This window comes from Vicugna pacos, chromosome 34 (genome assembly GCF_048564905.1).
Source record: "Vicugna pacos chromosome 34, VicPac4, whole genome shotgun sequence".
In the NCBI taxonomy this organism is placed as follows: Eukaryota; Metazoa; Chordata; class Mammalia; order Artiodactyla; family Camelidae; genus Vicugna; species Vicugna pacos.
The window spans coordinates 15,069,943-15,097,942 of NC_133020.1; the positions used below are offsets into that span (position 1 = coordinate 15,069,943).

Below are 28,000 nucleotides of genomic sequence, written 5' to 3' on the forward strand. Positions count from 1 at the left end.
AACAAAGAAAGTGAGCGATGAGCTCCTACAGAGATGCAGGAGCCAGTGTGGAAGGCAGGGGAGGAAGAGACAGTTGCAGACAGAGGGTGAGTGCAGACCCCTTGAAGGACAGAAAGGGTTGAGAGGGGATGGAAGTTGGGGCTAAGAACAGAGCGTAGGCAGGGGGTGAATTTAGGATGTGTTTGAAGAATGGTGAGACCCGATAGGGCATAGGCCTGTGCTTTGAGGGTAGCTGGGACTCAGGGAGGCAGAGGCACAATGGTGAGATGGCAGTCGGAGCCAGGTGATGCGGGCCTATGAGAATCAGGCTGAAAGCTTTGCATTTTCTCATGTTGATTGATCAATACATTTCAAAACGGGCCCTAGACCATGGAAGGCACTTAAAAAGTCTTCATGGGAGAGAGTAGGTGGGCAGAGAAGGAGGCCAGCGCAGGAGAGGGAGCTGTATGGGGTCCCTGGCCCTTCTCATCCTCTCTCCCTTCTTCCTTTACCCTCTGGTTTAGCTGGGACAGATTTCCACCATTCCTTGCCATACTTGGCATTCCGTGTAAGATATGAAGCCTGCAATTTGGCTGGCTTTCCCAGCTCCTAACATAATGCCTTACACATGGTAAGTTCTCCATAAATATTTGATGAATGAAAGTAAAATAATTTAGAGCTGCCAGGTAAAATACGGAACATCTAGTCAAATTTGAATTTCAGAGAAACAACAAATAATTTTTTAGTATAAGTATGTTGCTAATATTGTCCCCAACAATTATCCGCTGTTTATCTGAAATTCATACCTAACAGAGCCTCTTGTATTTTTATGCAAATCTGGCAACTCTGTGAATGAAAGGTGCTGCTTAGAAATATCGAGACCTGAGGTTCTTGGAAGCGAGTAAAGTAGACTCAGCGTGAAGACTGAGTGAACTGAGACACCCGAGAGAAAGCCAGAAAGGGCAGGAGAGAGCCAGGCATGTGGTCAGAGCTCTGGGCAGAGACTCAGTGTGGAAGGGACTGGACCGGGTTGGAGGGCAGCGCTGGACTGTGTTGGGGGAGGATTGACACAGTTTTTAATTCGAAACTTCCTTTTGAATTGTGCTGCTCAGGACGCTGTAGGCAGGGTGGGCACCTGGGGCCTCCAGGAGCTGTGCCTTTGTCAGAGGGAGGATGTGCCCCCTCCTCTGGCCACAAGATGATGCTTCCAAGAAAACATGTAAGTTAAAAAAAGAACACAAACCTTTCTTTGATCATCTTCAATTTCCTTCATCAATGTTTTACAGTTTTCAGAGTATAGGTAACCTCCTTGGTTAAGGTTATTTCTAGGTATTTTTTGATGCAATGGAAATGTTTATGCCAGTTATAAAATTCTGGTTTTTGAAGGGAAAAAAAAAAGTGAATGAAGGCCTGCAAATGGCAAAATATCCGTTCTTATGAGTGAGCTGTATTCCATTACATGTATATTACATCTTCTTTACCCACCCATCTATTGATGTGCACTTAAGATGCTTCCATATCTTGGCAATGATAAATAATGTTGCTGTTAATAGCGGAGTTTATGTATCTTTTTGAATTAATCCTATTTTGTGGCTGGCTTTATTCCTTTGACAACTATGTAAGTTTAAAAAGCTAAAGCTCTAAACGTTCTTAGAAACAATGAACGGTACCTATATGTGAATTTTAAGAATATGTGCAGTATATTGCGTATATGTGTTTACATTCACTACCTTGTACATGTGCAGTCAAACTGTAACAATTCTACCTAATAAAACTGAAAAAAAATGAGAAACAAAAACAAAAACAACCTCCCTCCAAACGTAGCGTGAGGACTTTAAAACCTGCCTGCGTGTGCGAGCGCGCGCGTGTGGGCGGGTGTGCGTGCACGTGTGTGCGCGGCGTCGTGGGCCAGGGGAAGGGGCCAACTTATGTAAGCAACACGTTTGCGGAAAGCTGATTCAGGAGCAGCATCCGAAAAGGGGGAAAACCAGAGGCCACGGTGGAGCGCACAGGGCTTCCAAGTGTGAAAGAAGAGATTGGTGTCGCGAGCCCGGCTGGGAAGGATGTGAGTACTGGGCGCAGCCAGGAGGCAGGGCCGAGGCCGGAGAGCAGCAGAGCCCGGAGGCTCGGGCAGCGGCCTCGGGGCGGAGGGCGCCCTGACCGGGGCCTGGCAAGCGCTCGCAGCGGCATCCAGTGTTGGTTAAGACACTTTCTGTGCGTTTAACAACCGTAGGGTACTTTCCCTACTAAGCTGCATTGTGCATTAAGGGTGAGTTGTTAAATTTATAGCAGAGTCTTATTTTAAAGCAGCAGTGAGTTAATCACACACTGGAGCCCTTCTGTTCAAAGTAAAAGCCCAACTTCGGGGTTAATGGAAACGTACAGGTAAGATTTGTGCTTCTGTTTATGGACGTGAAGCCCCGGGTGCAGGTTCAGAGCCTGGAGGGGAGAATTAGCTCCGGAACAAGACCTGTGAGGCTTGTAATTCAGCGACTCCGTGGACAGGGCCGTACCGGGTTAACCCGGTATTTACCTCCCCTCCCCTACCTACAGCAAACTCTCACAGACCTGCCCCAGAAAGCCAGGTCACAGCGTCTGTTTTGGCCCTCCTGGAGGGTTCCTTCCCCGCAGCCGCCTACGTGGCCAGTTACATAGTCTTAACTGAACTATCCTAAACCTTCTGGAGCAAGTAAGAAATGAAAGAGAAACCTAAATAATCTCTTTCTGTTTCCTTGAAACCTCAGTAAGCTAGATGCTTAGATTTAATTTTAGATTCATAGTTTTGCTTCCTGAGATTTACATGATAAGAGTTTTTAAATAAACTCAGTCAGCAAACGTTAGATTTACTAACCCCAGGTTAGACCCCCTCATCAGCGGAACCAGGGCTGAAGTCCCCACTGTGTCCTGCTGGGAAGGCTGCGCGCGAGACTGTGCCTCCTGGTGTTACCTGGTCTCCAAGCTGTCACCGGTTTCTCCTGCTTCGGGTCAGGTGGCAGTAAGGATGGTTCTACACCTCTGTCTCTCTCCACGAAACTTAAGGAGGAGGCTTTCACTGAGTCTTCCTGGCTTCTCGTTTCAGAAGGCTCTTGTGAGCTAAGACTTCACCAGGGGAGTAGACTCTTCAGGTTGGGACTGAGGTTGGAGGGAGGCTTAATGAAGGGAGCCACTTCCTTGTTAAGCCCTGCCCCGGGCTTATAAACTGAAGGAGGGGCTGACCTTTGCCCAAGTAATCTGACTAAAAGGAACTCTGCATCCTCTACCAAGGACTCTCACTGCCTTTTGGGACAAGGACAATTATGCAGGTGTTTTGCCGGTAATTTGCTTTCTTTCCATTCCATCAGTTTAGCAAATCACCTATGTGACAGGTATTGTACACGTATTTAATCATAACATCAAGAGGCAGGTGTTATGATTCCCATTTTACGTACAAGGAAACTGAGGCTCAGAGAGGAGACGTATCTTGCTGGTGGTCCCTATCACTTGAGCTGAGATCCAAATCCTGGTCTTTCTGGCTTCATGCTATATCATGTTACCTCCCCTATGAGATTCAAAGACTGTATTCAAATGGAACCACTGGAAAAGCTTACAAAATAGAATCTAACCCCAGTCCTAGTAAAAGCCACAAAAACTCACTTGAAGACCATATGTCCCAATTTTAGGAACAGGATTCCCTATGTATAGGAAAGAAGAAACAGTTAAGTATGATTTTGCACCCGCTCCAGATCCTTAACTGAAATAGACACTTAGGATCATGAAACTGAGTGCTGGCTGGTCAAAATGTGAAGATGAAGGAAGTGTGAATGATGAAAGGGGAATTAGGGCTAATTTCGTAAAAGTAGGGGAAGAACCAGCCATTGAAATATTAGGTAAACAGATCCATGAGAGACAAAGGACAGCAGTTATGGGAAAGTTAGTACTTTGGCGACTCAAAGTGAATTTTAACCTGCCAACTCATATTTATTGCACATAATGTACACCAGTCTAGTCATCTTGAGGGATATTAAAGAAATATTAAGAATGTTTTGTCTTTTTAAAAAAAACTTAGTCTTTTTTGGGAAGAAGAGATATATATATATTCATTTGAAACAATTCAAGAATTAACAAATGTGTATAATCAATAAATAACTCATGTGGTATGGAGTACAGTTGTTACTGGAATTCAGAGTCACGTAACAAATGACGCTGGTGGCAGAAACCATTTAGAATCTTACAAGGTCTTGGGAGGTGTGTACAAATACAGTGGAGGGGCAGTTAGCGCACAGAGGCAGCCCCATTGAAGACAAAGAATGTCCATTAATCATTCAACTTTGTGTCTCCCACACCCGACAAGCTGGCACATAGTAAAGACCAGACTCGGTACATGTTACATATTGAGAAAACCAAACCAAACACTTTTTTCCTGATTCTAAAAATACACATAGTGTTATAGTAGGGAAGTTGTAAAACATAAAATAGCATACATAAAAAAAAGACCACCATATTCTGGTCATCCGGTGATAAATATTGTTAAAAATTTGGTGTATTTCCTTCCTTTGACATCCTTCAGTTATCTGCCTGGCCCACCGCCCTTTCTCTTCACGCTGCCACCCCCCCAATAAAACACCTGACAGGATGCACCCCTACAGTCCTTGTTAAAAAGGGAACCACGTGCACCCTAGCTGGAGTCATTGTGTTGGCCCCATGGCAGCAGACCAACACTTAATGCCTAACCTGATTATGGTTTCATCTCTCCCCAGGAATGTGATTCCAGCTCACCTGGTGTTTCCTGGTCAGTACTGCGAAATGTGCTGAGACACCCTTCCGTTCCCTTCAGGAGGGTGGCCTTGCCTGAGACAATACATCCTTGCTATTCATTTCTGTTTTTCTCTTCCCCTCTCTGCCTTTAAAAAATCCTTTCCTTTTCTGCAACTCAACAAAGCTCCCCCCTTTGCTTGCTAGATGGAATGCTGCCGGATTCAATAAGGCCACTTAGATCTTTTGAATTTACTGAGTTCAGTTTTTGTTGTTTAACAGATTTGGTGGTAGCAGTGGGACTGAAGGAGACTTCTGATGGCTTCAGGGCCAATGAAAAACAGGCGTGGCACCAGTGAGCCCCTTTTCGAGTTCACTGTCTTTCTCACCTTTTCTGAGGGCCGTGGGTAAGTTCCCTTTCGGTTCTGAACTCTCTTTGCTTCGAGCTCCCAATCCAGTTGGCGGACAGGGCAGGTCAGCTTCTGCTGGTAGGTGGTTCTTCCCAGAGCCTCTGGCCTTTCAGTCCGCAAGGCCCAGGTTTTGTGTAGAAATCCCCCAGCCCTTGACTCTGTCCATGCAGAGCTCCCAGGCTGCACTCTGCTTTTACTGGGTCCCCATGGCTGGCTCCGGCCTTTCCCCAGACCAAGTTTCCATGGGAATTGTTGGTGGAGCACAGGCCTTCTCTTGGCCAGGTCAGAGTAACATCTCTTGGTCACTGCGGGTGTGTTAAAGTGCGCATGTTTGTCTTGTTTTACATAAATAAAGGCTATTGCTAGCGGGGATCTCAGAAGCCAGAAAGCTGCAAAAATTGGTGGCTACAGGTTAAGCGTATAAAGACTGTTAGAGCAACACCCCCTACATCAAAGACTCTAATGATAAGGTAAGTTGGTCACGGAACAGGTTAGACTAGCACCAGGTCACCCGCCAACCTCAGGAAGACTTCTGTGCACGAGGTACCTGGTAGACACACACAGTCCCCAGCCCAGCAGCACACACCTTTAGGTATTCCTTTGGCTCAGAGAAGCCCAAAGGCTCAGCTGATGGGATTTTTAAGTTCTGCAGAGTCAAGCGTGCACCTTCTGGCACACCTGCTTATTTTATGTCTCAAAACGACGGTTGCTGAAGCTATAAATATCTACTTACTGAAAACAGCCTAGAAGTACAATGGCCATTCTGGGGGATGTTCCAGTTAGACAGGATTGTTTATTTAAGAAGTGCCCTTGAAACTAAGGGTTTCCGAATTAAACAGAACGTGATACACATTTTAATTGGTATACAAAGGGTTCAAGAGTCCAAAATAGTTTCATTAAATAACTTGTTAGGGAAGGCTAGTGAAAACTGAACGACACCAGAGGTGCCTAAAACAGGAGGCGACAGGACTGACGTGCCTCCGCGTCTCCCCTCTGTCCTCCTTCACCTGAGTTCTCACGCTTTCCTGATCCTCCATCTGAGCTGCCTTTCCACGCTGAAGACTGTTCAACAGTCACCTGTTCATATACAACCACCAGAGGTTGCAGGTGATCCTTTTTTAGATGTGTTTCACTCCTTGGTCAAAGACCAAACTACAGGCCATAGTTAAAGAATTGTCTCAATTCGGGGAGGATGCCCACGAGTTTTTTGAAGAGCTTTAGGATCCTTACTGGGGCCTGTGACATACAACAGCTTCAAGGCCAGAGACCTAAAATAACACCTGTTTCCCTGAAATTGCACCCTCCTCGGGGGTCCACCATCAAAACATGGCCCACTGAAGGATGTTTGCTTTGTAAGCAAGTAGGGCAGTGGAAAAAAGATTGTCCTCAAAGGACCTGTGCAAATTCCTCAACATCCACTCAAATGCCCCCAAGGGGCCCATATGGGTCCCTCCCAGGACTGAGGGGGCTCTGAGGGACCCTCAGGCAAAGTGCTACCCTTAAACAGCCAAGGAGAAATTAGAATGAAAAATAATGGAAAATCTTGCCAAATTCTGGGAGATACCAAGGCTGTACTTTCTACTTTCAGCCCCACTCTCGTGGGACAAGAAGTCTCTTAAGAGTGAAAAAGATGGTTTCCATAGTCGGGATATCTAATACAGGTCAGAAAGAATTTCTATCTCAACCAGTACAAATGGCTCTGGGATCTTTTCCTGAAAAGCGTTCTTTTTTGCTGTGTGACCCAGTCCCAGTCACCCCATTAGGCGGAGATCTCCTTTCTAAATTAAAAGGGCGAATACACTTTGCTTCTAATGGAGCCCTCACCTTAGAATTTCCTGATTGACATGAATCTGATCTTTTATATATATATATATATATATTTTTACCATCTGTCTTTGGTATAGAAGAAAAATTCCACTAAGCTCCCCTGATTTAACCTAGGTGCCTGAAAATCAGTAGGCTAACTTCTGATGCGGACGTTGAGGGAGTAAACAGTGCAGTGCCTGTGACAATTCAGAACAATGGGACTAACCCTCTTCTAAATGGCCTCAATAGCTGTTAAAGCCTGAAGCCACACAAGGCCTCACATCAAAAAAAGAGAGACCTAATTGCCCAGGAATTCGCCCTTCCCTGTGCCCAGTGACGCTGATCTCGTCAGTCCGGAAACCTAATGGGAGGATATGGTGATTTGCCCCAGACTTAAGAGCTGGCAACAAGGCAGTTAGTTACTCCATCTCCCAGTTGTTCCAAACCCTTTTGTCACACACTCTGCCAGACTCGAGGTGGTGCAGGGCTGCAGGCTTTCTTTCCTTCAGCCTGTGTCCTGTGTCAGCATCCCTGTAGACTGCACAGTGAGCATTTTGTTCACCTTTACTTGGAGCAATCAACCTGGACGGCCATGCGCCAGAGATTCACGGAGGCTCCTCCTTACTTCTTCCAAGTGCTCCATCCAGGGTCTAAGCACCCTCCAGCCTCCCAGGAAGCTGACCCTTTACAATATATGGGTCGTCTCTTGCTGTGATCAATTACCAAAGAGGGATCCGTAAAAGATGGCATTTATTGGCTGCAGTACTTAGCTGAAAAAGGACCTGACGTCTCTAAAATGAATTATGATTATTTTTGGACTCTGTTCATTACCTAGGTCATAATCTAAGTGCTGAAGGGTGATCTCCAGAAAGAATTAAGTGAATCCAAGAATTTCCTAGGCCTTCAACTCTGAGACAGCTTTGCAGATTTCTAGACCTAGCTGGTTATGCAGACTGTGGATTCCTAATTTTTCTCTATTTCCTTCCCTATTTTATGAACTTACTGAAATTTCAGTGCCCAAGCCTCTTCCCTGGGAAGATAAACTTGAGCAGGCCTTTATAAGACCAAAAAAAAAAAAAAAAAAAAAAAAAAAAAACCTCACTCCAAGAGCCACCTGCCCTAGGGCTACCTAAGGATTCAAACCCTTTCAGCTTGCTACTGTACATAAAAAAGTTAACCAAGCCCTGGGAATGCTTACACAAGAACACGGCACTAAACACAGGTCTTTGGCCTTTGATGACACGTAACTCAGTCCAAATGCTGGTGCCTCCCCAAACTGCCTAAGGCCGTAGCTGCAAAGTTGGTAGCGCCTCACCAGATCTAAGCTGACCCTAGGAAATGACACCTGCATACCACACGCTGTCCAGAGCCTTCTCAGCTCTGAGTGAAGCCAGCATTTCTCTGCAAGCAGACTAACCTTCTATGAGATCCTTCTGCTTTTACCGCCCAATCTACAGCTTACATATTGCAGCGTTTTTTTTTTTAATTGAAGTGTAGTTGAGTTACAGTGCTGTGTTAGTTTCTGGTGTACAGCATAGTGATTCAGTTATACATATATATTCTTTTTCATTATAGGTTATTACAGGCTATTGAATATAGCTCTCTGTGCTCTACAGTAGGACCTTGTTTATCTATTCTGTATACAGTAGTTACTATCTGCTAATCCCAAACTCCTAATTTATCATCCCTTCCCCATCCCCCATTGCAACATTCCTTTTTTGCCTTTTAATTAGTTTATTTTTTATTATGGAAGTATAGTCAGTTTATGATGTGTCCATTTCTGGTGCGCAGCATAATGTTTCAGTTATACATATACGTGAATTTATTCCTTTTCACATTCTTTTTCATTATAGGTTTCTGTAAGATATTGAATATAGTTCCCTGTGCTCTACAGTAGGACCTTGTTGTTTATCCACTTTTTATATAGTAGTTAGTATCTGCACATCTCAGACTCCCAGTTTGTCCCTTCCCGCTCCCTTTGCCCCTGGTGACCACAAGTTTGTTCTCTGTGTCTGTGAGTCTGTTTCTGTTTTATAAGTTCATTTGTGTCTTTGCGCCGTTCTTAATCCTGCCACGTTACTACCCCTGACAAAGGTGAGCCCCGTGACTGTGAGGTAGTAACATCCCATGTCGTGACACTGCATCCTGATTTCGTCAAAGACACCCCTTTGACGAATCCTGATTAATTTTGTTCGTTGATGGGTCGTCTTGTAAAAGTGAAAAAGGGAATTTCCAAGCTGGTGATGCTCTTAGTACTCACACAGAAACTACCTGAAAGAGGAAACTTCCCAGAGGCCAGATCAGCCTCCCAAGCAGAGCTCCACGCCCTGCCCCGACCATGCTAGTTATCAGAAGGGCTAGCTGTTAATATTTACACTGACAGCTGATATGCCTTTGGGGGTCATCCATGATTTTGGAATGTTACAGAAATAAAGGTTTGTTTTTTTTTAATGTCCACACTTGGATCTCCATCAGAAATGAACATGTACATGAACTTCCTGCTGCGGTTCTCTCACCTTCTGAATTTGCTGCATCAGAATTGAGGCTCACACTAAAAAAAAAACTGAACCTGAGTATCAGGGCAACACCCTGACTGACCCTCTTGCAAAGGCAGCAGCAACAGAATCTGTGAAAGTTCCGGCCCATGTGGATGAAGTCCATTCTGCTGCTGTACAGAGTGGCCCCTTATTGCCAGACTTCTGCCATCCTGATGTCCTTGTAACGTGGCAGCGCTCTGCCCCTGAACCAGAGACATGGAGGTGGGCAGACTACGGTCGTAAGTTAAATAAGCAGACGGGGCCATGGGAAGTGCAAGACAGCCGCTTGGTTCTTCCCGACTCCCTGGCACACTTCATTTTTCAGTCCTTACGCTCCAGGAGGAGGCCACCCTGCACCGGTCCTCTGCCTGAGGGGGGTTAGTTAGCCCTCCAGTCTTGCAGTCAGTGCCCAGTGATGACATCCCTCTGCACTCTAGCCATTTGCCCCAATTTAAATTTAGAAATGACCAGTTTCAGTAATAGCTGAACCTGTTCGAAATATTAATAAAAGTTTTGCTGCATGGTTAAAAAAAATGCATGGTGCATTTAAAATGATTCAAATTATAAATACACATTCGTGGGGAGACTTCTATAAAATTGTGAGAACTGTTTACCATCGATGTCTGAGCGGTCAGGCCCACAACCCTGGAAAAATAATTTTTGTTCCCAGAGGCCTCGGGCTACCTCCCTCTGGACTCTTTGAGCACCTGCAGCTGGACTTCATTCACTTGCCACCAGACATGGGTTATTGATGTGTTCTTATTGTGCACGTTTTCTGGATGGGTTAAAGCCTTCCCCTGTGGCAAGGCTGAGTAGCAGAGAAAACCATTAGAAAACGTGTTTCCCGCTGGGTGTACCTTTCATGCTATCCAGTGATCAAGGCCCCCACTTCGCTGGGCAGATCATATGAGCCTTAATGAAGGGCTCGCAGACCTCTTGGAATTGTCACTGTCCCCATCACCCTCAATCATCAGGCAAGGTTGAGAGAATTAACAGAATCCTCAAACATAAAAATCTCTACACTCAACGGAAACTGCTGGACTCCCTTGGCCACAGGTGGTGCCTCTGGCCTTGCAGACTATTTGCAGAATCTTATGTTTCGGGAAACATAAACCCACTGCATATGAGACTGTCACCGGTAGACCAGTGTCTATTGGTTTATAGCTTTCTGCTGATCCCTTGTTATCCTGAGCTAATATGACCAGCTCCTGTAAGTCTTTAATGTCTTACATGAAAGTCTGTCATCAATGGTTCAAGAAAGTTTGCCAGATCCTAATTCAAACAATCCTGTTGGTTGCAGTTTGGAGTCTGGTGTTTGGTCTTCTGCGAATGTCATCAGAGGAAAACAGCCCTCGAACCCGGTGGAAGAGACCATACCAGCTGCTCCAGGACCTTACTTATTGCAAAATGAGAAGGCTTTGAGCCTTGGGTACACATCTCACCGCTAAAGGAGGCCCTGCCTGACACGTGGTCCTGTACTGGTGCTGGAGGCCTCGGAATCAGATTGGCGAGGAAGAGAAGCAGCTGACGTCGAGGAGGACTGCTCCCACCCAGCACTCAGGGTCAAGACTTCATGCTGAACTAAGCATGAACGTTTTCCCTTTTTCTTTCCTTCACTCTGACATTGGCTTGGAAAGACGACACCCTCATCGGGATCTCCCATGCCATTGCTCAGTTCACACCGCTGGATTTGTCACCAAGGAACCCATCCGCCTGTGATGCTGGGGACCTCCGGCCCTCCCTGTGACCAGTTTCTCTTCTGTTCGCGATGTCACTGCAAACTACAATTGATGCCTGCACCCCTCCACCAAAGTCTCGTACTGAATGCAGCTTTTCCGACCGGAACAACCTGTGCCGTGTTTTTACCTTTCTCTGTTTATAACCGTATATACCCAATTAGACACAAGTACTTATGTAAATCTTAGCACATTCGCACTTCACCTTCCTGTGATTACCTAGCCCATGTCTGCCCTCGCTCACTAAGAGATCTCACCAGCAACTCCCAACTCGGCAAGGCATTTAGAACGTCTCTTTATGACTGACCCCTGGCTTGAATGGGTAAATGCAGCCATCCTTGTGAAAGAACCCATTGGCAGTACTACCCTTGAGCTGAAGGTCTGTGCCCCCACAGGGCTTGCCTTTGTCTGTGGTGGTTGTCATTCTCCTTGGGGCGTAGGAAGCCTAGCTGGCTGGGCCACAGCCAGGCAGTGCTGCTTAGGTTATCCGACTGTGCCTCTGTTTACAAGCAAAATAAAACATCTCATGGGTGGACGCCCCTGGAATTACATTGTTAGAAAGGTCTTACCAGGAGGCATTCATGACTCAGGATTTGCTTCCTTTGGCAGGGCCACACTCCCCTGATCAGGGGTAAATGTAAATGAGAGCATGGTCAGAAATCTCCCCTCAACTCTTGTTGGAGGTATTTCAGATTCCGTTGCTAAGACAACAGTTGCCCAAACAAAGATTCTTAGATTCTCTTGGCGACATTGTTCTTGATAATAGGGTAGCCCTGATTGTTTAGCTGAGCCAGCAGGTGTCTGTGCTGTGGCTAACATCCACTGCTGTACCTGGGTTAATACCTCTGCGGGGGTTGAGACTCAGTTACAGGAGATCACTGAGCAAGCCACTTGGCATAAAAAGATGGTTCCTTCAGTGGGGTTTCTCTTTGACTTACTCGATTTTTGGTTGGTTTGGGTCTTGGGGACCGTGGCTGTGAAGTGCTCTCCAGTAGAGCTGCTCTCTGCTTGCTGGATGGGAGGCTGCCTGATTCGTAAACAAAGCCAGTTAGACCTTTTATATTTACTTGGTTGAATTTTTGTTATTTAACATCCTCAAAGCATATCCAAGAACGAATCAAAAGAGATTGGAGAGCATGGGGTCGCCAGAGGCGTGATTGAGTACTGCCCTAGTTCCTGGGAGCACCCCGCATTCCACCTGGGGTCTGGGAGACTTCTGTACCTTTTTCTTTCTTTCTTTTCTTTTCTCCTTTTCTTTTCTTTTCTTTTCTTTTCTTTTCTTTTCTTTTCTTTTCTTTTCTTTTCTTTTCTTTTCTTTTCTCTTTTCTTTTCTTTTCTTTTCTTTTCTTTTCTTTTCTTTCCTTTTCTTTTCTTTTCTTTTTTCTTTTCCCTTCCTTCCTTCCTTCCTTCCTTCCTTTCTTCCTTTCTTCCTTTCTTTCCTTTCTTTCCTATCTTCCTTCCTTCCTTCCTTCCTTCCTTCCTTCCTTCTTAAGCTGATTTGAGTGTTTCTTTCAACCAGGTCCCTGAACAAACACATTGTACATGGTTCATGTAGTTAAGATGCTGCTACAGTTTTGTAACTTGCTTTTTCCATTTAACATCTATAATAAATAGATCTCTATACCAACATGTTTGGTAGATAAAATTTTGAATGGCTGCGTAAGTCCGGCAAACGGAAGTACTAATGTTATTCAACCAGGCGACTATTTTAAAAATGTTTTGTTTGTTTCCAAGAGCTTACTATTGTAAGGAGTGTTGCAGAGAATCCTTTTGTTGTCTTTGCCTGTATTTTATATTGTTTCCTGAGGAGTGATTCCCAGGAGCTGAAATACTGGGTATGGATATTTTTGAAATTGCTATATTTATTTTTAATTTGCCTTAATCTTGGCTTCTGGAATTTATTTAAATTATTACTGGGAATATGTCTCAAGAGAAAAATCCCTAAGTGTTTTTTGAATTGATGGATAGAAAGCTCATTTTCAGGAAAGTGTGGGGTTTCCCCCCATGTTTATAAGTGAATAACCAAATAAAGCTTGAGAGGCCAGATGAACAGATTTTAGACTAAACACCACATTATTTTGGGGCTAAGACTCTGATCCTTATTTCAGTCTCAGTGATGAAACTCTGTGAAATGGGCTCAGGGATGAAGTGTAGCAACAAAAGAATGTGGCAGGTTTCGATGAAACATTTGAAAAAAGGAGCAGAGGAGAAGCGCCATTTGTTACGAAGTATACCAGTGAAGGGGTTCAGAGTATGCTTCACCCAAAGCATGCGATTTTGGCATCGGGATATATTGAGCTGAAGTGGCAATTAAGAAGGCGCATGCACAAGAAAAATTCTCTGCCTTCTGCCTTTCTACCTAAAGGAAGGAGGATTCTTTATCGACGGAGGCAACGCTAGCCGAGAGCCGGAGCCGGAGGAATCTACACAACAATCTGAAATTGTTACTGAAACAACCTGAATCTTCCATTAGTTTCACCCATACATTTACCTTCCCACGGTTTCTCAATCCAGAAGCCTAAAGCTCTTTTCCTCTGTCTTGTCACTTCTCTACAAATTTATTGTTCCCCCCTCCCAGGCATGTTGAGGTAAATTGACAAATAAAATTGTAATATACTTAAAGTGTATGACATGATGATTTTATGTATGTACAAACACATTATGAAAGGATGTCCACCATTGAGCTAATTAAAATGTGCATTACCTCACTTATTGACTGATTGGTTGACTGATGAGAACTGTCAGGTTTTACTCTCTCAGTGAATTTTGATTATGAAGTATAGTATTATCAGCTATAGTCACCATGTTGTATGTTAGAGCCTCAGAACTTATTCATCTTATAATTGAAAGTTTGTACCCTTTTACTGGCCTTTTCCTGCCTCCCGTAACCTTCAACCCCAGGCAACCACAATTATAATCTGTTTCTATGAATTTGACTTTTCAGAAGTTTTTTTTTAGACTCTACATAGAGGTGATCTCATGCAGTATTTTTCTGTCTGATTATTTCAGTTAGTATAATGCCCTTTGGTTTCATCCATGTTGTTGCAAATGGCAAGAATTTATTTTATTTTATTTTTTGAATCTGAAAATATTCTGTTCTCTCTCTCTCTCTCTCTCTCTCTCTCTCTAATAAAGGCTTTCTCCTTTGGATGACTTTATTTCTTTTTCTTGCCTAATTGCCCTGGCTAGGACTTTGAGTATTATGTTGGATAAAAGTGTCAAGAGTGGGCATCCTTGTCTTGTTCCTGACCTTTCAGCTTTTTACTGTTGAGTATGTTAGCTGTGGGCTTCTCATATGTGGCTTTTGATAATACGTGTAGCTTTTTTACCCAGTTTGTTGAGAGTTTTTAATCATAAAAGAATGTTGGATTTGTCAAATGCTTCAGATGAATTTATTGAGATGATCATACAATTCTTATCCTTCATTTTATTAATGTGGTATATCATCCTGATTGGCTTGTGTGTGTTGAACCGTCCTTATATGCTAGGGTTAAATCTCATGTTAGCATGGTGTATGGTCCTTTTAATGCACTGTTTAATTTGGTTTGCTAGTATTTTGTTGAGAACTTTACATCTATGTTCATCAGGAATATGGGTTTATTCTCTTCTTTTCTTGTAGATTCTTAATCTGGCTTTGATACCAGGCTATTGCTGCTTTGTAAAATGACTGGAAGTATTCCTTCCTCTTCATTTTTTTGGAAGAGTTTGAGAAGTGTTGGTATTCATCGAATCTGTTGGCACATAATTGTTCATAGTAGTTTCTTATGATTCTTAGTATTTCTGCATTTTCAGTTGTAATGTCTTCTCTTTCACTTTTGATTTTATGTGTTTTGGTCTTCTCTCTTTTTTCTTAGTCTAGCTAAAAGTTTGTCATTTTTATGTTTATCTTTTCAAAAAACCAGCTCTTAGTTCTTATGATTTTTTTTCCTATTGACTTTTTTGACTTTATTTCATTTATTTTTGCTCTGATCTTTGTTATTTCTTTTTTTCTACTAACTTTGGGCTTTTCTGTTTCTTTGAGGTATAAAGTTAGGTCATTTATTTGAGGTCTTTCTCATTTCTTAATGTAGGCATTTATCACTATAATATTCCCTCCAAGAACTGCTTTTGCCACATTTCTTAAGTTTTGGTATGTTGTTTTTCCCCACAAGGTATTTTTTGATTTCCCTTTTGAGGTCTTCTTTGTCCCATTGGTTGTTCAGGAGCATGCTGCTTAATCACCACATATTTGTAAAATTTCTAGTTTTCTTCTCGTAATTGACTTCTAGTTTCATATCACTGTGGTCAGAAAAAGATGCTGGATATGATTTCAGTCTTCCTAAATTTATGAAGACTTGTTTTGTGGCCTAGCGTATGATCTATACTGGAGAACGTTCCATGTGCTCTTGAGAAGAATGTGTAGTCTGCCACTGTTGGATGGAATATCATGTGTGTGTCTGTTAGTTTCACCTGATCTGATGCATAAAATTTAAGTCTAATGCTTTCTTCCTGATGTTCTGTCTGGATGATCTAGTCATTGCTGAAAATGAGATATTGAAGTTCTTTACCATTATTGTATTGCTTTCTATTTTTCTCTTTAGGTCTGTTAATATCTGCTTTGCATATTGGGCCCTTCAATATTGGGTTCATAAATATTTGCAATTGTTATATCCTCTTGATGAATTGACCCCTTTATCTTTATGTAATGACCTTTTAATCTCTAGCTTCAGTTTTTGGCTTAAAGTCTATTTTGTCTGATATAAGTACAGTTACCCCTGCTTTCTTTTGGGTTTCCATTTGCTTGGAATATCTTTTGTTATTCCTGTGTGTGTCCTTAAAGCCAAAGTGAGTCCTGTGGGCAGAATATAGTTAGGTCTTGCTTATTGAATCCACTCAGCCACTCTGTGTCTTTTGATTTGAGAATTTAGTCCATTTACATTTAAAGAATTGTTGCTAGACATGGAATTATTATTGCCATTTTGTTAATTATTTTGTGACTGTCTTGTGGTTCTTCCTCTCTTCCTTTATGATTTGATAGTTTTCTACAGTGGTATGCTTCGATTCCTTCTTCTTCATCTTTTTTGTGTCTTCCATAGGTTTTTGATTTGTGGTTACCATAAGGCTGTTGTAGAACATCGTTATAATGGTCTGTATTTATCTGGTAACAAGTTAACTTTGAACACACACAAAAGCTCTTCATTTTACACTCCTTCCCCCTATTTTATGTTTTTGACATCACAATTTACATTTTTTATGTGGTGATCCATGAACAAATTATTAAAGTTAATTTTAACACTTTGTCTTTTAACCTTTATACTAGAGTTATAAGTAATTTACCCATCACAATGACAATATTAGAATATTTTGAGTTTAACTATATATTTACCTTTATCAGTGAATTTTATATTTTTGTATGTTACTAATTAGAATCCTTTTGTTTTAGCTTAAAGAGAGCCCTTTAACATTTCCTGTAAAGCTGGTCTAGTGGTAGTGAACTCCTTCAGCTTTTGTCTAGAAAACTCTATCTCATTTTCAATTCTGAAGGACAGCTTTGCTGGGTAGAATATTCTTGGCTGACAGCTTTTTCCTTCAGCACTTTGAATATACCACACCATGGACTTCTGGCCTGCAAAAGCTCTGCTGAACAAAAATCTGCTGATAGTATTATGAGGTTGCCTTGTGCATAACAAGTTGATTTTCCTCTTGCTGCTTTTGAAATTCTGTCGTTGTCTTTAATTTTTGAAAATTTAATTATTGTGTGTCTTTGTGTGAGTCTCTTTAGATTCATCTTATTTGGAACTTTGTGGGCTTCCTGAATCTGAATGTCTGTTTCTTAACCCAGGTTATGAAAGTTTTCAGCCATTTTTTCTTTGAACAGACTTTTTGCCCCTTTCACTCTGTCTTCTCACGCTGTGACCTCTGTCATGCATTATAGTTCTGCTTTATGTGACTGTTTACACAAAAGCATCATCCATTCTTTGGCTAGGCCAGTTACAGCAACTCCGTGGGACTTTCATCCCATAATTCTCCTAAGTGATCTTCACTTTTCCATTTGTTTTTCATCTTGCTTCTCTGATTGAATAAATTCTACTGCCCTATCATTGAGTTCACTAATCCTTTCTTTCTGCCTGACCTAGTTTGCTGTTGAACCACTCTTGAATTTCAGTTCAGTTGTTGTATTCTTCAGCTCTATGATTTATGTTTGGTACTTTTTGATATTTTTGATATCTTTATTGAAATTCTCATTTTGTTCAGGCATTGCTCTCTGGACCTCTGTGAGCATTTTTATGACCATTATTTTGAACTCTCTATCAGATAAATCACTAATCTTCATTTCATTAAGATTGGTTTCTGGAGATTTGTCTTCTTTGTTTTAAAAAACATAATCTCTTATTTCTTTATTTTTCTCAGCTTTCTATGTTGGTTTCTGCACATTATTAGAAAACAGTCACTTCTTGTGGTCTTGACAGACTAATCTTGTGAGGAGATGAAATTCATCAACCAGCCTCACCTGAACTCCTGGTTGCTTCTCAAACCTTCGTGATTGTCCAAGTTTTTGTCATTGTTCTTAGTGGCCCCCGCTAAGTGCAAGTATGCGAGCCCTGTCAGTGTCCCAAAGGGGAGGATTGCAGTCAACACCTAGATGCAGGCTGATTAGAACCTGGACCCTCAGGCAACAGCTGGGGAAGTAGGCAGCAGATCCCTTCTAGGAAGAAACCGGAAGATGGATGTTTTTGCTTGCTTCCTCTGCTCTGAGTCCTCAGGGGATAGCCATGAATAGTGCTCATGTGCCCATTAACAACTGCCTCTTTGTTTGCTATAGTTTTGTAAATGTATTGTTCTTTTGTTAAGATGTGATATAAGCCCCAAGTGCTAACCACCCCTTTGAGTTACTCATCACTGAGTTTCTCTCATGTTTATGTAAGCTGAATGTGTTAATAAACTTCTGTTCATTTTCTTTTTTCTTATTAATCTGCCTTTTGTCTGGTTTGCAGAGTCTCAAGCAGAGAACCTAGGAGGGTTGAGGAAAAAAATTGTTTTCCTCCTCTACACTTGTAAGGAAATCTTATAACTTGTGGTTACAGTGTTTAGGTGAAGACAAAATAATAGGAGGAATTGAAGTGATGCTGCTGGAGGTTATCAGAGCTGGCACAGGTACAGAGATCATACTGGCACAGAGGCAGGATGTAATTGTGATAGGAAATTTAAACTCCTGGACTTCTGATAAACACTCCTGATAAAGAGAACCTCATACTGGTGTTAATTTCATCTCTTAAGTTAAAGGAAACAATGGTGATGAATGTTGTCTACACTTGAATCTCATACTTGTAAGGAACTTGTTAGTCTCCTAGAAGCACTGAAAACCTTGGGAGAAAGAAGTCATGTTCATCTCATTGCAGGAATTGTGATCATTAAGATAGAATTCTGGGACTAGTTATGCATTTTAGAGTACAGATCAGTGTACTTTCATGGCCACGGGCTCCAAAGAGGCATAACAAGAATAGCTGTAATTTTACTGAACCTTTACCAATTATTAACTCAGTTGTGTAGTTTATGCTTATTATGTTCATCTCACAGATGAGGAAATTGAGGCATCAGGGAGTTAAATAAAACATAACACAACCACAGATGGCAAAGTGGGATTTCAGGGAGCCCAGGTCATCAGTTTTCAGAGTTTAGGAACCGAACCGTTAAACCAGACCATCTTAATACTGTGTAGATACAGCCCTGATTATTATTATTATTATTATTATTATTTTTTATTTTTAATTCTTTTATTTTTTTTTAATGTTTTTTATAGATTTATAATCAATAGCCCTGATTATTGATGCTCTTCATCCTTTTGATTTTTCTGGGCTCACATTTTACTACTGTTTCACTTTGGTGTGGGGAAAACTGGACTATTTTGAAATGGGCAAAAGAGATTACTGGATATCCTTTTAATGAAATCCTGGAACCTCTGGGGAGTGCTTGATTTTATAGAAATGTGCACCTTTGCCAGCTTTTGATGGGGCTGTTTTACAAGTCTGCAGAAGGCAGACTTGAATGATAGGCAGAAATTCAATTGTAAGAAACTGATAGTAATGCAAATAATTCTTCCCATAAGAATGCAGATTATCTTTTGTGGAATGCACCTGTGTATTTCCTGTGGGTGTGGACTAGTTTTTCCAGTTTTGCCTCTATTTGTAAAATCATTTCAGCATTTCTTATCTGACTATAACCATGCAGTGGTTTGAGTTCTTCTTTGGGTTGGTTGTAACATTTTACTGGTTCTACTGTTAATTAATGAGTTCAGTAAAACGTCTGCCACATGTTCCTTTATATTCTTTGAGAGTTGACAAAGATTCTGTCCTTGATCAAACTTTAGTCAGGCTCTTCTGAGGCCTTTCTTGACTAGGCTCAGCCTTGCCCTTCAAAGACCTGACCAAAACCCTAGCCATGAGCGCATCCCTAGGATGACCCTAACCGCCCTTAACGTGCCTGCCTGGGAAAGGTCAAGGCTGCTAACATGATTTACTGTTTGTTCCAGGCAACATCTGCAAGTAGGGTCCCTGTTTCCCAGTCTCTGTGGGAGAAGAGAAACCCAACCAACCCAGATGGTTTCGTACAGACCAATCCCCACTTCCTGCTTTTGGTAATTCATCACTTCCCTGACTCGACTGAGTGCCCTCCCACCCCCTCCCTTGTCCCTCATTCTTCCGTCAAAGTGCATGCCACCTCTGCCCATACTCAAACTCAGTTCGTGTTGGTCACTTTTCTTTGTTGTAATAGGATATTACTAATTAAAATGTGTCCTTATCACTTTAGCTAGGGTCTGGCTTTGTTTATTTTTGACAGAATCATGATTTTACCTTTAAAGAAATCATTGCCTAACATTGATTAAATTACTTAAATTCTGCACCTTCTGTCCCCTGCAGGCTCTTCTCTGATTATCTGCTTAATTGATCGAGGTGGGTGGATAGAGATCTGTTAGTGGCTGCATTTTAATCAGCGCCTTAGTAATTCATACATTTGCAGATAATATAGCTATAATAGAGCATGGTAGTTAACATCTCATGCTCCAAAGGCAGCTTGGAGTTGAATACTGATCCTGCCTCTTACTGACTGAGAGAGAGGGGAGAGTGACCTGGAGAAGGAAGCAAAAAGAAGATCTTGACTTTGGGGCTAAAAGGAAGTTCTTGGGCTTAAAAGTACGTATACAAAAGATGTCCAAAGGAGGTGTTAAATACAACGTTTATTCTGTCCCTTGTTAAAATGCTAAGGTGCTGTTGTGATCAGGACTGTTGTGAGGGGTTTTGCAGTAGGAAAGAGAGACTTGACATAGCTCTGAATACAAGGAAAAGTAGGAATTCATAGCCAAGGAGCAGGGTGGAAGGGTCAGTGGATGGAAAATTACTAAGGAAACATTAGGGGTGAGTGGGGATTCTGGCTGAACTGATCTGATGATTCTTGCTGAAGGCAAGCCAGGGTGACAGGACATTACTTGGGAAATGATCAGGAATGAGGAATCTGATCAGGTATCAAGGGAAGAAATGCCCCAGGACAGGACCTAGCTGGGCTCGGAGGAGCCTGATTAAAGTTCAGTCAAGGAGAGAGTCTTTGTCAGTGACTGTGACGAAAAAGTAAATACAAAAAAAAAAAAAAAAAAGAATAGGCCTGGAGTAAGTGTCAGACTGAGCTGAGGTTCTTGAAAATGTTAATGACTAAGAAGGGATTTTTCAGGTTCAGTTATGAGAACAGAAGGCAGAAAGAAAACAGAAGCACTCTGATTCAATTTGACTTCTCTCTTCTCCACCAAGGAAAACAATCTCCGCTGGAAATGACAGGGGGAAGTTGGAGCTGTAGGTAAAGGGGAAATGGCAGAGGTATATTGAGCAGCTTTAAGTGAATCTCAGGCCCAGGGCAGGGGGACCCAGGGCCACCACTGCAACAGAAAAGAGCAAATCTGAGTCTGTATTGGATCTGTTCCTTTAGCTCTAACCCTGGAGCTGTGTTGCCTGTGCTGAGTCTTGCTGGCTTTGCACCTTTGTAAAAGAATGATGTCTGTAGCCTGAAGTATGCATAGTAATAGCCCACTCTTAAGGCTCCGACTTTAGTGGTGTAACACTTTTCCTGTTCATATAGAGGAAAAAAGTTGTGGAACAGAGAATAACATTTGTCTTGTTGGAGGTTTATACGAACTTTGTAACCAGACCTAGTGGACAGCTGCAAAAACAAAGGATTCCTGCACGAAGAGGTTTGCAACAACCAGCCATGCCCCCTCTGCTTTTAGTATAAAAGAAGGCTGAAATTTAACTAAGGGAAGATGGTTCTTTGGGACACCAGTCCACCGTCTTGGTCTGCTGGCTTTCTGAATATAGTCACTATTCCTTGCCCCAGCACCTTGTATCTCAGTTTATTTGCCTATAGTGTGGTGAGCAAGCTTGGACTCGGTGACACTCTTGAGTGGTGCCTGATGCCTGGAGATAACTTGCGTGGTTGTTAGGGAGTTGGTGGTCTTTGAAAAACCTCACACAGATGTTAATTCTCTGCAAAACCCTACATCGTATCCTCAGACGACTCATTGTACCTTTAAAGTAGGGACTTCCACGTGTTCACTGCGAGTTGATCAGGATGATCTAACCCCATCTCCTGGGATCGGGGGTGTCTTTGATGAAGTGCACATTTTCACTCCAACAAGGTTTTTGATAAAAATCTCATGAGATGCATGTAAACAAGTTGGAGAATTGCAGTTTAGATGACACTGTAATTGCAAAACTTTTCAGATGGTTTCTCCTTTAGACTGAAACTGTGTGTTGATGGAATGAAGGGCTTGACCGCTCCGGGTTACTTTTCCGTCTCCTTTCTTCCCCAGGTGTGTGAACTTGGACAAATTGCTCAACTTGCCTGGGCCTCAATATTACGTTAAAAATGCCTCAATCTCTAGCTGTTTGTGACCGCATGAGAAGTTGGTTCATGTCTGCCTGGAGGGCTGTCATTTACCTCTGAGTTCTGTCCTTGATCCTGTTTGACGTTTTTTTGTGATTGACTGACATAATGACAAGTAGATGGATGATGCCAAGAGGTGGGAGACCATATGGATGGATAAGAGTTCAAGCCCCAGAGTCAGACACATCCTGGATGTGAACCTTGGGGCTGTCACTTCCTAACTGGATCTTGAGTAAGTTTCATAACGTCACTAGCCTTGATTTCTTATTGGCTTAAATAACAACATCAACAACAATAATAATAGCCTCCATGTAAAGACAAAACAACTGTATGAGATACTGCATGAAAAATGCTTAGCAGGGTGCCTGGCGCAAAGGCAGTGCTCCGGTAACTGTTAGCTGTAATTGTTACAGTGTTACTAAGCTGGGAGAGTTACGCTGGGTAACATATTACGTTTCAAAATTATTGTAGGGTGGAACTATGAGTTAAAAGCTAGAATGTAGTAGGGCTTAATGGAAAGCCCAACATTTAGGATTAACTAATCAACTAACTGCACGAGAACAGAAGGGGGCTGACTGACCTGGCTGAAGAGTGGCTCATGTCAAAAGCGTTTCAGGGGCTTTGGGTGACGGTGGGGGCATGCGAATCATCAGTGTGGTCTGGCTTCCAAGAAGGCTGGTGTCTCAGGCTGAATTAGTGGGGATGCGAAAGGGGCTGTCAGGCCTCGGTGCTCTCGTCCTGGTGAGGAAGAACACACCTGCGGGGCTGGGTTCAGTACTGCCCTTGTGTTTTTTTAAGAAAGAAAGCTGGGCCGCCGGAGTTCAGATCCCAGCCCTGCATGAGACTTGCTCTGTGAACATGGGTAGGCTGTCTCACCTCTCTGTGCCTCTGCCTTCCCATCTGTAACTCAGGGATAATGAAACCCGTGCTATTTCATAGGGCTGTTACGAGGACGCAGTGGGACGTCAATGTAAATACGTAAAGTGCTTCTAAAGGCGTCAGGCTCATAGTAATTGCTGAGGAAGTGCTGTTGCTGCTGCTGGTTGGGGGTTAGTGGTGGTGATGGCGGTGGTGGCGGCATCGTCACCATTCTAAGAAGGGCATTGTCCGTGTCCCCAAAATGACATGATCAGAGCAGTACTGTATCAGTGTGACGGGTACAATATTGAATGAATTACCCTCTTCCTCTCCCCGACCCCTTCCCAGAACACACATACCTCTCTGTTGATATGGGAGGGGGCTTCCCATATCAGTGAAACTGGAATGCTCAAACTCATACCCTTTCTGGGTCTCTGTCACTGGAGTTTAGAGATCAGCTTGTCCGGTGCCCTCGTTTTATATATGCTCAAGGTCAAGTAGGAAGTGAAGGCCCAAGGTCTTCAAGTCCACGCCGTGTGCTCTTTCGGCTCACCACCTGCCTCCTTGCCCACGCCTGCTCACTGAAGTCTTTCAAACTCCAACTCAAATCCCACCGCTTCTTAGAAGCCTTGCCAGATCCCCCCAGGGTGGACTGGCTTCCTCTTTCCCCTCAGCCCCACCACAGCGAGTTTTGAATAGTTAAGACCGTACTTAGCAGTGTTCTTTGTGTTGGAGTCCATCGTCCGTGCCTCTGTCTTCACTCTGTTTGCCTGAAGAACAAAGAGATGATTTATTCACCTTAGGACCCCACCTAGCACGTACATACATTAGGCCATCATGAAATGATGGTTGACTCAGGTATGAAGGTGGTGAGGTTGTGATATGCAGACTGTTGATCTCAGCAGAGAGAAGATGTAGGGGGAATGGAACTGATTCTCATGGGAGGATGGACTGGATTTAGCTACTTAGCTCCAGAGAGCAGAATGAGGACCAGGAGCAGATCTGACCTGGCTGGAGCGAATCCTTCACAATGACAGACATTTAATAAGGAAGTGGGTGCCTTATGAGAAGTGATTTTTCCACCAGTAAAGGTGTTCAAATGGAGGCCTGACTGCTGTCAGGGATGCAGTGGAGAGGAATACAGGACGCATCCCCGAGAGTCCCTGTTGGCTAGCTGTGTTTCAACAGCCCTGAAGCTCTTGGTACCATTTTAGAGCCTGCATGTGTTTGGAGACACAGCCAATGTGTGGGGTGCCTGGTGCACTGACAGGGTGGAGAGGGGCCCCAGCACTGTCCAGGTCGACCTAGGTCTCTCTCAGGTTCATCCTTGGCTTTTGCTCCTCCAGTGTGCAGAAGAGGCTGTGCCTCCACAAAAAGTCAGCCCCCTTCCCTACATGTCTTAATTCTGCAGTGTCCTTTCCCTCAACTGTCCCCTCCCCCGGCTCATTGCTGTCCTGTGCACCCAGAAGGCCAGCTTCACGTGAACTTTCCAGAGTGAAGGGTCCCAAGTGTTTCACAGTTACATCCTGAAAGCTCTCTGCTTAGCTTCCATGCTGGTCATAGTGTTACTCAGAGCTTGTAAGCCCTTCTGCATGAAGGCCCCAAATCCATCTCCTCTAAGCTCTTAGCCTGGGAGCTATAGATTTTATATTTCTTCTGTCCATTCTATTTCATTTTCAAATTCTTTTTATTCTTTTTCTGTTTAGATCCCAGATATACTCTTATAAGTTTCTGGTTAAAACCTTTCTTTTTTCTCAGGCTCCTCACCAACAAGTCTTTACTTAGCCCTCTGGCATTGCTCTCAAGACCCTGTTTTCTCTGTCTTTGAGTCTCCTTTTCAAGACATCCCCCAGTCTCTGATGCCCAGGTATTGAGTGTGACCTCCCATTATACCCCCATCCTGCCCCCACCCCCAAGATCTACCTAGTTTTCTTCACAACAGACCCTTGGCCCTTCCTCCCCTTGGCCCCGGGCAACTCTGCTGTCTGGGCTCATGTCTAAGGTTCTCACTCAGAGAGATCAGGTCAGTAGAATATCCACCTTTCATCGGCCTGATAAGTTCACACTCTCCAACACATAGCCCTTCACAACATTCAATTCTAGACAACACCAAACTTAAGAGTGGGTGCTTTTTCAGGAGTTCATTTGTAAGTGACTTATTTAGAACTCACATTTTTCTCTTGCACTAATGTTCCTCATGGTGGTCAGCTCTGCCAGGCCAGTCCAGGAGAGCCCATTTAACTTGCGGGGTTAAGCTGAAGCACCGGAACCATGGAATCTTTAGGAGTGATAATAGTGGTACAGGATGCAGTCACAGTGGAGATCCGTGTTTCTATGGGGAAATACTTTCAGAGTTCCAACTCGGAACGCTGGGTTTCCTTTGCCCGTCCGCAGTTACACTGAGCATGCCTCCCACCTCCACATTAAAAGACAAAGAACCTGTATTGTTTATCGAGGGATTACTAGGCACCAGGCAGTGTAAGCTCACTATGCAAGTTAAACTGTTTCGCCCACACGTGGGCACTGTGGTGGGGATGTGTGGGTACTGCTTTTATCCACCCTTTACAGACGAAGAGAATGGAGGCTAAAGGCCTTGCAGATTTATAAAAAATAAGGTGGTGGTGGTGGTGTTTTGGTGTGCCATGGGTTTTTAAAAATTAAACTTTTTATTTTGAGATAACTGTAGATTCACATACACTTGTAAGAAATAATAAAACGAGACCCTTAAGGGGAGGGTATGGCTCAGTGGGAGAGCGCATGCTGAGCACGCTCGAGGTCCTGGGTTCAATCCCCAGCACCTCCATTAAAACAAATAAATAAATAAACCTAATTACCTCCACCCCCCAAACAAACAAAGAAAAAGAGCTCTGTGTATCCTTTATCCAGTTTTCCTCTATGGTAACATCATGCAAAACTGTAGCACGCTATCAGAAGCTACGGTACAGTGTCAGTGTCGGGGTGTTGACATCGATACAGCTGAGATACAGAATATTTCCATCACCAGAAGGATTCCTCATGTTGACGTGTATGGCCACAGGCCCTCCCCTTCCCTGCTCCCTCCCCCCCAGCAAAACCCCTGGCACCGACTAAGCCGACCTCCTATCATTCTGTCATTTCAAGAACGTTATATAAATGAAATCGTGCGTATATAACTTTTGAGGATTGGATTTTTTTTTCACTTGGTGTAATTCTCTGGAGATTCATGTCGGTTACTGCATCTGTCAATAGTTTATTCCCTTTTACTTCTAAATAGTATTCCGTGGTAGGGATGTACCAGAGCTTAACCATTTACCCATTTAGGGACGTCTGGATTCTTTCCAGTTTTGGGCTATGATGAATAAGGCTGCTACAAACATTTGTGTACAGATTTGTTGTGCAAATACCGGTCTTCATGTCTCTGCGACAAATGCCCAGGAGCTCAATTGCTGGGTTACGTGGCCACTGCATGTTTAGCTTTTTAAGAAACTGCCAAACGCTGCCATTTTACTTCCCCACCAGTAATATAGGAGTGGTCCTGTTTCTTTGAATCCTGGTCAGTAGTTGGTGTTGTCACTAACGGTTAATGATGTTGGACATATTTCATGTGTTTGTCATCTGTGTATCTTCTTTGGTAAGATGTCTTTTTATGTGTTTTGTCCATATTCTGACTGCACTGTCTGTGTTTCCACTGTTGAATTTTGAGATACTAATTCTAGATACTAGCCCTCTGTCATGTATGTCGGTTGCAAATTTTTTTCTCTCCCTCTGTAGCTTGTCTTTTTATCCTCTGAACAGAATCTCTTCCACCAAGCAAAAACTTCAAATTTTGATGAAGTCCAATTTATGAATTTTTCCTTTTATGGATTGTGCTTTTGATGTCAAGTGTAAGAACTCTTCTCCTGGCTCTAGAGCCTGAATTTTTTCTCCTATTTTTTTCCTGAATGTTTTATGATTTTATATGTTAAATTTAAGTAATCTGTGATCCATTTTGAATTAATTGTATAAGGTGTGAGACTTTGGTTGAAGTTCATTTTTCTGGTCATGGATGTGCAATTGCTCCAGCACCATTTGTTGAAAATTCTGCCTTTCCGCCACTGAATTGCTTTTGCATCTTGTCAAAAATCAGTTGGGCACATCTATGTGTATCTATTTTGGGGTCCTCTGTTCTGTACCATTAACATTAATGTGTCTGTCTTTCCATCAATCATGTGATCTTGAATACTGCAGACTAATACCTTCCACTTTTTTTCTTCTTTTCCAAAATTGTGCTTAGCTATTCTGCTTCCTTTGCCTTTCCAGTGAAATTTTAGAATAACTTTGTCTATAGCTGCAAAAAAAATCTTAGTGGGATTTTGATAGGAACTTTGGGAGGCCTGCGTATTTGGGGAGGATTGGTGTCTATGTTGAATCTTTATATTCTGTAATTCCGTGATTCACCTACATTTGTCTATTTTTATATATCTGTATTTCATTTATATATATTTATATTTCTCTATCTTCATCTATGTATCTATAGTTCACCTATGTCGAACCTTCTAGTCCATGGGGACACTATGTCTCTCCATCTGTTTAGATCTTTTTGGTCATCAGAATTGTGTAGTTTTCAGTACAAAAGTTCTGTGTATCTCCTGCTAGGTTTCCACTGCCTTTTCATTTATTCCTTTCTGCATGGTGTTACATTTAAATATATGTCTGCATGTCCATTGCTAGTATACAGACGTACAATTGATTTTTGTACGTTTATCTTATATCCTGAAACTTTGTTGAACTCAGGAAGTGGTGAGTTTTTTTTTTAAGACTCCTTGGGATTTTCTGTGTATAAATAATTATATTTTCTTTTTTTGTTTTAAAATATTTATTTATTTATTTATTTATCTATCTATCTATCTATCTATCTATCTATCTATCTATCTATCTATCTATTTGCCTTGCTGCACCTGCTGAAGCTTCTGGCCCTATAGTGAGTAAGAATGGTGAGGGTGAGGGTCCTTGCCTTATTCCAGAGCTTAGAGGGGACGCAGTCAGTCTTTCAGCATTAAGTATAACATTGCTGTGA

At 42.7% G+C, this 28,000-nt stretch overlaps 1 protein-coding gene across 5 annotated transcripts in view; it reads right to left on the bottom strand.

Annotated features, from left to right (window-relative positions):
- Positions 1 to 25,243, bottom strand: part of BCL2L14 (BCL2 like 14) — a 38,315-nt gene extending 13,072 nt beyond the window's left edge. Inside the window, exons 1-2 of one of the 5 annotated variants that reach the window (XM_072954444.1) lie at positions 25,137 to 25,243; positions 23,677 to 23,735 (exon numbers count right to left, since the gene is read on the bottom strand). In XM_072954444.1, the coding sequence (XP_072810545.1) occupies positions 23,677 to 23,705 (29 nt within the window). In that variant the 5' untranslated portion in view covers positions 23,706 to 23,735; positions 25,137 to 25,243. Of the gene's footprint in view, positions 1 to 2,926; positions 3,082 to 11,768; positions 11,873 to 12,137; positions 12,227 to 22,687; positions 22,796 to 23,676; positions 23,736 to 25,136 lie in introns of those variants that run through there. The other 4 variants (XM_072954447.1, XM_072954445.1, XM_072954446.1 and 1 more) reach the window with 4 other exon arrangements.
- Positions 25,244 to 28,000: the final 2,757 nt, after the last annotated feature.